We start from the raw sequence: 9,932 nt of genomic DNA on the forward strand, positions 1-9,932 counted from the left end.
AAAGGAATGATTTAACTGTTCCTATTTCAGTAGGATAAAGAAAAAAAATAAAAAACAAAAAATAAAAAACGAAATAACAAACAAAAACTCCAAGCAGTGGTCTATACCAAGGGTGTAACTAGCCATTCCAGGGCATGTCACCTTTTATTTCTGTGAATTTGGCATCTTCGACCAGAAGTAGTATCCTGGAGCCAACATTTAAAAACCAAGCTATAAACTTTTTCCTCCTCATTGTTTTCCCCCAACATTACATCCTACATTAATTATAAGGACTCCAGCATTTCCAATGATTTTGATTAACTTTTTATTATGGAAAATGTCAAACATACAAAAGCAGAGATGAACATATATAATGAACATCGTTTAATTATCACTGAGCTTAGATGATCTTAAAGGCCAATCTTGTTTGAGTTATGTCCAGTGTATTTAATATCAAGACATATTTTGAAGCAAATCCCAGACATTATATCATTTCAACTGTAAATATTTGAATGCAGATAAGTATTCTTGATTCCAATATAACAATAGTATTATAATAATCAACATGAAAATATCCAGCCAATGCTCAAAGTATTCTAGTTGTCTGATAAATTCACTCATTTCTAGTTTGATCAAATCAGGATCGAGATAAGATCCATATAGGTACTGATCATTCTCTGAAGCCTTTCTCAACCCACAGGTTCAGCCTCCACCTTTTCCTTTCATCCTTGTGACTAATATACCGAAGAAACTGGATCATCTGTCCTGTGTTTTCTTGGAGTCTGAAGATTCCATGAATCTCATCTGTTTGATATATAGTAAACTGTTTCTCTGTCTCCTGCATTTTCTATAGAGGAGAAATTATGTCAAGAGGCACAGTCAAATTTAGGTCAAAATTTTGGCAAATGTAGGAGATACATAATGTCTGGGATAACACAGACATATGAACAACATTTTTGCTCCTATCTCACAGCTGCCTTGAAATACAAAAGCCACATATATGCTAGAGATATTAGAAGGGGGATGTTTCACCATTCATTATCATTACAAAATATTAAACAAATATTCAGTGACGCCTACCATATATCAAGTAATGTATGCTAGATATAAAAAGACTAAGAAAGCACGCTCTTTGCATTCACGGTCAAATCTGATGGGAAATACAAACAAAAGCACACAAAGGCCACAGGTGCCAAATAGAATTCTGTACAGATACAGTGGTAGTGCAACAACCTGAAGAGTAGCCATTGTTAATACCAGGAAAGAAGTGTCCAAAAGCATAGGATGAGCTGTGTCCTTGGGGGGGTCAAAGAGCTCACCTGTGCTTCACAATTCCATTCATCACTGGCTTCACATACTTGATTCTCTCAAAGTAAATCTCAATAACATTTATTCCATTCACCTAAAAAAAGATAATCTGATTAATAAAGGTTTTACGGGTTTGTCCATTCCTGTAGAGTCTAAACAACAAATATTTACTGAGGATTTAGTATGGTTCATCAACCCTTTATACTGGAAAAGCCTGCAGTGAATTATCCATTTGAAGTTCCACTGTAAGCACAGGTGAGAGGCTAAAGAAATAAAGTCCCCTGGGTATGTTATAAAGCTTAAAAGAGAAAATTTGGAAATTCACTGGTAGTAGACATTTCTAATGTGTAAGTCAATAACAAATATCTCTGAAGTTTAGCCCCTCTTTTGAGGCCCTGGAGTTAGGCTGGATTCAGGTTGGGTTCTAATCTTCAGGGAGTTCATATTCCACAAAAAGAACTCTGGGGAAAAAAAAATTTGGCTAGCTGTTAGTATTGTATAGGTTCTAAGCAATTTCAGCTCCCTTCCCCAGTTAACAACTGTTGAGGGAGAGATTGTTCTTTCTTATAAAGGAACCCCATTCAACAGGAAGCAAGGAAAGAAAGAAGCAACTCCGGACTCAGACAGAGCCTGTTAATACAAAAGCACTGCTGCCCGTACTGCTGTTACACTCTGCCTGTTCTTGTTCTTAGCCACTTCACGTTTTACTGATGCTTCTAAATAAAGCCTTACATCAATTCTCTCAAACAAAACCAGATCAAGGAATTATTTGTAGCTACGTTTCAAGCCCTTACTTCTTGCAGAAATGATCTGATTGACAAAACATAGGTTTCTAATACACCTTGTGCCTGCATCAAACATATCAAAATGATTTCCACTTCAGCATGGCTTCTTCAAGCTTTTTAAAGGATAAGCATAGGCACTTGTCCAGTGGGGACTGGGTGGGAGTGGAATCAGCCCTTTAAGACAACATGCTGAAAGCAAATTCCTATAATTGTGTATAAGAGTCTTAATTATCTTTCATCAGTGTTCTGGACTTGGAGGGGAAGGGGATCAATTGAAATTTCAGCTGTACATCTTCATTGCATGCAACACACAAAATCCGTAGGCACTAAGTAACCACACCAAGGAGAAAAATCCCAGCTGCTGGTCCAACTTTGGAGACTGTAAGATGTACACATGACTTGCCTTCTTTCTGAGTCAGCTGCTTGGTCTGCATTTCTTGGAATTATTCTATTTAAATGCTTTCAATCTTTACTTTTCTAGACTGAACATCAGGAAGGATATCTAACTGTCTACATAAAATTGAATTTAAAGCGTGTTCACTGGTATATTTTTGGTATGAAATATGAAAATGGAAAAGATTTGGAAGGTTGAAAATTGCACAAACAACCTATGTGGATCCCAAAGAAAATCTCAGTGATCAATTCAAATACTTTTGAATGCAACAATGTATGTTTATAGGATGCTAATGAAAGCTGCTTAAATCAACAGTCTCAATTAGAGTTCATAAGCCAAAATAGGATACTGTGTTATTATGTCTAGAATGCCATATTGTAGTTAAACTTCCAACATACGCATGGCATGCTTTAGATAAGAGGTATTTTTATATATACAATACATAAATAGATCAATAATTCATATCTCTTGGATAGGGGTAAACTCTTAAGACTGAGATTACTGAGTAGTGAAAACGATGGTCAATAATTTATTATTATTGAGGGCATGAAATTAAATGCTTGGTTTATAAAAGCAATTGTTTGGGTAAGCAGGTTTGTACTCATTTCTTTGACAGTATCACTTTCGTGACTACACCTATTTTACTTCAATGGATTTATGTAACAGAGTACCAATTGAGAAAATTGATGATATGCAATTCTAAGTTTAGTAAGTTAGTTTTTTAAAGGTAACCTATAGAATAAAATGTTTAAGTTAGTGTCAGCATCAATGTATATTTATTACAGGTTTGTAGAGCACATTTAGAATGTTGGTGGTGAGACGCCCTCCAGTCATATTCACTGTGAAGGCTGTGAATGAGAAAATAAGGAAAAAACATAAAAAGATGCTCCTCCTGCCCCCGAACGCACGCCCCTCACCAGCTGGTAGGACTCTAAAGGCCGCTCCACTAAGAAAAAAAAAAAAAAAAAAAAAAAAAAAACAGAAGCCTGACATCAAAAGCGCGCGCACACACCCACACACAAAAGCATAAGGCTGTTTATAGGGGGGAAAAAAACCATCCAAACAAAAACATCACAAAGCAGACAGGCACGCAAGCACACACAGACGCACACACGAACACACACACACTAACACGCACACCCTCCAAGAAGAGCAGAGCAAGCAGCTAAGGCACCTTTCACAAAATCCCATGCAGCTGTGGCTGACCGCAAGATTTTTACAGTGTCACCAAGAAGCGATTGGAAAAGCATCTGAAAAACGTGCAAATTGTCTGCAAACAGCGCCTGGCAACCGAGACAGTTTGCAAGCGTGATTCAGAGGTCTGCCTGCCAAGGAAACAAAAGAAGCCTCCCTCCTGCCCGTGCAGGAGGGCGCACAGGGCAGGAGAGGCGCTCCCCTGGCAAGCAGGAGGCAAGTGCGGGGAGGCGACAGGCAGGAGTCCGGGCGGGAGCGGTACATACTAGGGCTCGCTCTCTGGCGGGGACGGGGCGGCCGAGTTCCCATTAGTAGGGGAGCCGCCCAGCTTCAGTTTCTCCAGGTACTCGGCGTGCACGGGCTTATGGCACTGCAGGACCTTGATGGCATCTTCGATCTTGAACCACTCGCGCTTCCTGCCGATGCTGACCGAGTCTTCCCAATCCTCCAGCAGCTCGGTGACGGTGAGCACGAACACGTAGGTCCGGTGCTTGCGGTCCTGGTTCTGCTCGAAGACGCCCAGCAAGCGGCCCAACTTCCCCTTGACTCCCGCCTCCTCGTACACCTCGCGCACCGCCGCGCCGTCCGGCTCCTCCTCGGGCTCCATGCCCCCTCCCGGCACGATCCAGCGGTCGGGGTAGCGGCTGCTGCTCACCAGCAGCACCTCGTCCTCGCGCTCGCTGCGGAAGCACAGGCACGCGGCGCGCTTCTTGAAGCCCTCGGGGTCGTAGGTCCGCGTCTGGTTCGGCTTGCACTTCATCCTCCCCGACGCCGCCGCCGCCGCCGCCTCTGAGGTCGCTTGCAGCTGCCTAGCGAGCGGGCCACTGCCGCCGCGCAGCCGAGGAGCAAAGGCTGGCAGGGAGAGGGCCCGGCGAGGCTGGAGGAGAGGAGAGGAGAGCGGAGTGGAGCGGAGCGCAGTCTGTGCCGAGCCAGCGGAGACGAGGCGGGGGCGGGCGGGCGGGCGGGCGCGGGGGCGGGGGCGAGCCGGCGCGTCAGTCAGTCCGCGGGGCGGGCGGCACCGGCCGGGCGCGCCGAGGGTCGCGAGCCCGCCGCCTGATTGGAGGCGCCGCTTCCGCCGCCCGGAGCCGGGAGCCCAGAGCCCGCGCCTCCGCACAGCCCCGGAGTGGACCGTGCGCGGTCCCCGCCCTCCGGATCGCCGCGATCTCGCGCGCGCTCGCCCGCTCTGCCGCCGCCGCCGCCGCCGCCGCCGCTGCTGCGCCAGGGGTTGAGCGAGGTGAGGCGCGTGCGCGCGCGTGGCCGGGCCCGCGTGCGCGCGCGCGGCGGAGGGCGAGGGGCGGAGGCGCGGAGGCGGGGGTCTCCCGACTCCCGCAAAGCGCGACGCCGCCGGCCCACTGCGCAGGCGCCCCGCACCGCTGGCACTGGGAAGCTGCTTGCTGCCAGTGCTCTGGGGAGGTGCACACAACTGTGACTTGGCTGCACAGGGTCCTCACCACGTGTGGGTCTCAGCCAGACCTGGAGGCAGAGGGGGCCAGGTCCTCCCTGAGAGTCGCCTAAGCAGAGGGGTCGAGGCCCGGGCCTCACACTCAGCTCCCATCATGAACTGCACTGCCTTATTTATAGGCAGAAGGCCTGGTGTCCCCAGAATGACCAATGAGAGTCTTGCCAGAAGAATCTTTGCTGAGTCACATGCAGCTCGCCTTCTTCAACAGGTTCCCTTCTGCAGCTTGTCCACCATGTTGGTTCAGCCCTTGCCTTAAACACTTGCACATAACCCCTCTTCTCGGTTTGCACAGTTTCCAGTCAGTGAACCCCGGACTTCTTGTTAAGACCCTCCTTTCAACCTCATTGCAAGCTGTTTCTGGGGCAGCACCCACTGAAGTCTTGGATCCCATGTCAAGAGCCTCCATCCTCACACCCTGTGCCCCTTTCTGGCCTCCACACAAATGAGCAGCTAGGGATTTAGGATTTGGGTGATTCTTGAAAATAAACGTGTGTGTGTGTGTGTGTGTGTGTGTGTGTGTGTGTGTGTGTCGGTGTGTGTCTGTGTGTAGGTGTCGGTGTGTGTCTGTGTGTAGGTGTCGGTGTGTGTACCTCTGAACAGGTGATTCTTGCAAGTGTGTGTGCACCTATTTGTGTACATGTGTGTGTGGACATTGACCTCTGAATAGGTGTAGGTCCAAGGTGGGCAAAGGTATCTCCCTCCACTGCTTCCATTACTCTCCCACCAGTATGACTTCAGAGACAGGTTTTCTAAGATGTGTCTGTACTAGACCAGAAAGCACCAGGAATTCGTAGTGTGTTTTCTAGTCTCTCTAGCGCTGGGATTGCAGCCTGGCTTTTAAGCCAGTGGTGGGCATCAGACTCAGAGCTGATGCTTGAGCCTCAAACACTTTAAGCAGTGAGCCATTGCCCTGGCCCAGCGCTTTGCATCTGGGGATTGCAAAGGTCCTTGTACTTTGCCCACATGACCTCTTGCTGGGAAGCAGGATGCCAGGGTCTAAAGTAAACACAAAATTTTCACCACAGCAAGTTCTTTTCTCTGAGCTTTCTCTCCTTGTAAAACTCTGAGGGCCCAAAAGTCTCCCCCAGCACCTCTTTGGCAAGCCTGCGCTAACTTGAAACCACCTTGCCCTGGGTACAGTAATTTTGGCTGTTTTTACAGAGATGCAGTCTGCTGTGGTTTAGCTTGATGATATTCACAGCTGTCTTCGTGGGGGAAAGAGTTCACTTTGGTAAGGATTACTGATGTCATGGAAAGATAATTTCCATTTTCATGTACTCCTGTGCAGTATAGTCTCTTTTGTAGTTTTTAAAATTGTTTTCTTTACATTCCAAATGTTGCCCCCCTTCCTAGTGCCCCCTCCAAAGAATTCTTCACCCCCTTCCCCCACCCCTTTGCCTCTGAGAGAATACTCACCCACGCACCACACCTCCCCCCGCCCCCCACCCTCCTTCCCTGGGGCATCAAGTCTCTACAGGATCAGGCTCATCCTCTCCCACGGAGCTTAGACAAGGTAGTCCTCTCCTAGATATGTGCTGGGGCCGTGGACCAGGCTGTGTGTGCTCTTTCGTTGGTGACTTAGGCTCTGGGAGCTCCCAGGGGTCCAGGTTAGTTGACACTGTTGTTCTTCCTATGGGGTTGCCATCCCTTTCAGCTCCTTCAATCCTTTCTCTAACTCGTCCATAGGGGTCAACAACTTGGTCCAATGGTTGGGTATAAGTATCTGCATCTGTCTCAGTCAGCTCCTGCTAGAGCCTCTTAGAGGAGAGCCATGCTAGGCTCCTGTGTGCAAGCATTATAGTGCCAAACATAGCATCAGTAATAGTGGAGGAATTTGGTGACCGCCCATGGGATGAAACACAAGTTGGGCTGGTCACTGAACATCCTTTCCTCCAGTCTCTGCTCCACTTTTGTCCATGCATTTGTTTTAGTCAGGAACAATTCTGGGTCAAAAAATTTGAAGGTGGGCTGGTGACCCCATTCCTCCACCGGGTCCTGAGGACATACTGGAAGTGGACTCTTCAGGTTCCATTGCCCCACTGTTGGGCATTTCAACTAAGATCACCCCGTTGAGTCGTCATGGGACCATTTTACATCCCAGGTCTCTGGGACTTTCTAGAGAGTCCCGCCACCTCCCACCCCAGCAGCTGATATTTCCAGTACTTCTCCTGGCCCTCTGGGCTTCTCTCTTTTCTCCCCCCCCCCACCAACCCCCACCACTCACCTGATCCTGACCCCCTTTCCCCTCTCCCTCCCTCCCAGCTACCTCCTTCCCTCTGCCACCTGTGGTTAATTTGTTCCCCCTTCTAAATGGGATTGAAGCACCCTCACTTGGGCCTTCCTTACTGTTAAACTTCATACAGACAGTGGGTTGAATCATGGGTATTCTGTACATTTTGGCTGATATCCACTTACCAGTGACTGAATACCATGCATGTCCTTTTAGATTTGGGTTACCTCATTCAGGATGATATTTTCCAGTTCCATTCATTTGCTTGCAAATTTCATGATATCCTCCTTTTTAATAGGTGAATAGTATTCCATTGTGTAAACGAACTACAATGTCTATATCCATTATTTGGTTGAGCGGCATCTGGATTGTTTCCAGCATCTGACTATTATGAATAAGGCTGCTATGAAGATAGTAGAGCAGGCTTCTTTGTAGTTTGATAGAGCATCTTTGGGTATATGCCCAGGAGTGGTATAGCTGGGTCTTCAGGTAGAATTATTTCCAATTTTCTTAGTCAAGAACAGATTGATTTCAGAGTGGTTGGTAGTACCAGTTTGCAATCCACTGGCAATGGAGGAGTGTTCCTTTTTCTCCACATACACTTAGCAATTCTGACTGGTGTGAGGTGGAATCTCAGATCATTTTGATTTGCATTTTTCCCTCATTACTAAGGATGTTGAACATTTCTTTAAGCGCTTCTTGGCCATCTGAATTTCCTTGTTAAGAACTCTCTGTTTTGACTGAAGGAAAGGCCATCCAGAGATTGCCCCACCTAGGGAATCCATCCCACATATAGTTACCAAACTCAGACACTAGTGTGGATGCCAAGAAGTGCTTGCTGACAGGAGCCTGATATAGCTGTCTCCTGAGAAGCTCTGCCAGTGCCTAACAAATACAGAAGTGGATGCTCACAGCCATCCATTTGACTGAGCACAGGGTCCTCATTGGAGGAGTTAGAGAAAGGACTGAAGGAGCTGAAGGGATGTGTAGCCCCATAGGAAGAAAAACAATATGAACCAGCCAGTACCCCCGGAGCTACCACGGACTAAACCACCAACAAAGAATACACATGGAGGGACCCATGGCTGCAGATGCATATGTAGCAGAGAATGGACTAGTCAGGCATCAATGGGAGGAGAGGCACTTGGTCCTGAGAAGGCTTGATGCCCCAGTGTAGGTGGAGAAATGCCAGGACAGGGAAGCAGGAGAGGGTGGGTTGGTGAGCAGGGGAGTGGGGATGGAATAGGGGGGGTTGGAGGGGAAACGATGAAAGGGGATAACATTTGAACTATAAATAAAGAAAATATCATATATATATATTATTGCCAAATTTAATATGAAAAAGAATTCTGTTTTCCTCTGTACCCCATTTTCCCATTTTTCAATTAGGTTATTTGGTCTTATGAAGTCTAAATTCTTGAGTTCTTTACTTATTTTGGATATTAGCCCCCCTATCAGATATAAGGTTAGTAAAGATCTTTTCCCAATCTGTAGGTTGCAATTTCAACCTATTGACAGTGTCCTATACCTTACAGAAGCTTTTCAGATTCATGAGGTCCCATTTATCAATCATTGATCTTAGAGCCTGAGCCATTGGTGTTCTGTTTAGAAAATTTTCTCCTGTGCCAATGCATTCAAGGGTATCCCTTAATTACTCTTTTGTCTGGTTCAGTATATCTGGTTTCATGTTGAGGTCTTTGATCTACTTGGACTTGATCTTTGTACAAGGTGGTATATATAGATCAATTTGCATTCTTCTACCAGCAGGATGTAGTGTGCCAACCACCAGGATTTACCAAAGGAGGCAGAGACAGGAAAATCATGAGTTCAAGGCCAATCGGGGCTAAACATCTATATTCTCTCTCTCTCTCTCTCTCTCTCTCTCTCTCTCTCTCTCTCTCTCTCATTATTATTCTTTAATCTCTTTTTACAGTCTAGGTGTTATGCCCCTCCCAGTCAACCTTCTAACAGTTCCTAATCCCATTCCTTCTCCCCCATCTCCAAGAGGATGTCCTCCCTACTCCATAAAACCTCCCCTCTCCCTAGGGCCTCAAGTATCTCAAGGATTAGGCTCTTCAATTGTGATAAAAACTGCATGGTACTGGTATGGGTACAGACAAGTAGACCAGTGGAATAGAATTGAAGACCCAGAAATGAACCCACACACCTATGGTCACTTGATCTTTAACAAGAGAGCTAAAACCATCCAGTGGAAAAAAGACAGCGTTTTCAACAAATGGTGCTGGCACAACTGGTGGTTATCATGTAGAAGAATGTGAATTGATCCATTCTTATCTCCTTGTACTAAGGTCAAGTCTACATGGATCAAGGAACTCCACATAAAACCAGAGACACTGATACTTATAGAGGATAAAGTGGGGGAAAGCCTCGAAGATATGAGCACAGGGGGAAAATTCCTGAACAGAAGAGCAATGGCTTGTGCTGTAAGATCAAGAATTGAAAAATGGGACCTCATAAAACTATAAAGTGGGCTGGTGAGATGGCTCAGTGGGTAAGAGCACCCGGCTGCTCTTCCGAAGGTCCGGAGTTCAAATCCCAGCAACCACATGGTGGCTCACA

General features: G+C 46.4%; 1 protein-coding gene across 2 annotated transcripts; it reads right to left on the bottom strand.

Annotated features, from left to right (window-relative positions):
• Positions 1-280: 280 nt before the first annotated feature.
• Positions 281-4,594, bottom strand: Nudt10 (nudix (nucleoside diphosphate linked moiety X)-type motif 10). 2 transcript variants are annotated; one of them, XM_006527546.3, is made up of 2 exons: positions 3,927-4,594; positions 281-1,748 (listed from the first exon to the last, which is right to left on the bottom strand). In XM_006527546.3, coding segments are annotated over exons 1-2 (495 nt in total). In that variant the 5' UTR covers positions 4,421-4,594; the 3' UTR covers positions 281-1,747. The 2 variants fall into 2 exon arrangements, with proteins under 2 accessions (XP_006527609.1, NP_001026834.1); NM_001031664.1 differs by having other exon boundaries at positions 281-1,381; positions 3,927-4,576.
• Between the last annotated feature and the right edge of the window lie 5,338 nt (positions 4,595-9,932).

The sequence above is a fragment of the Mus musculus genome, chromosome X (genome assembly GCF_000001635.26).
Source record: "Mus musculus strain C57BL/6J chromosome X, GRCm38.p6 C57BL/6J".
Taxonomy (NCBI): domain Eukaryota; kingdom Metazoa; phylum Chordata; class Mammalia; order Rodentia; family Muridae; genus Mus; species Mus musculus.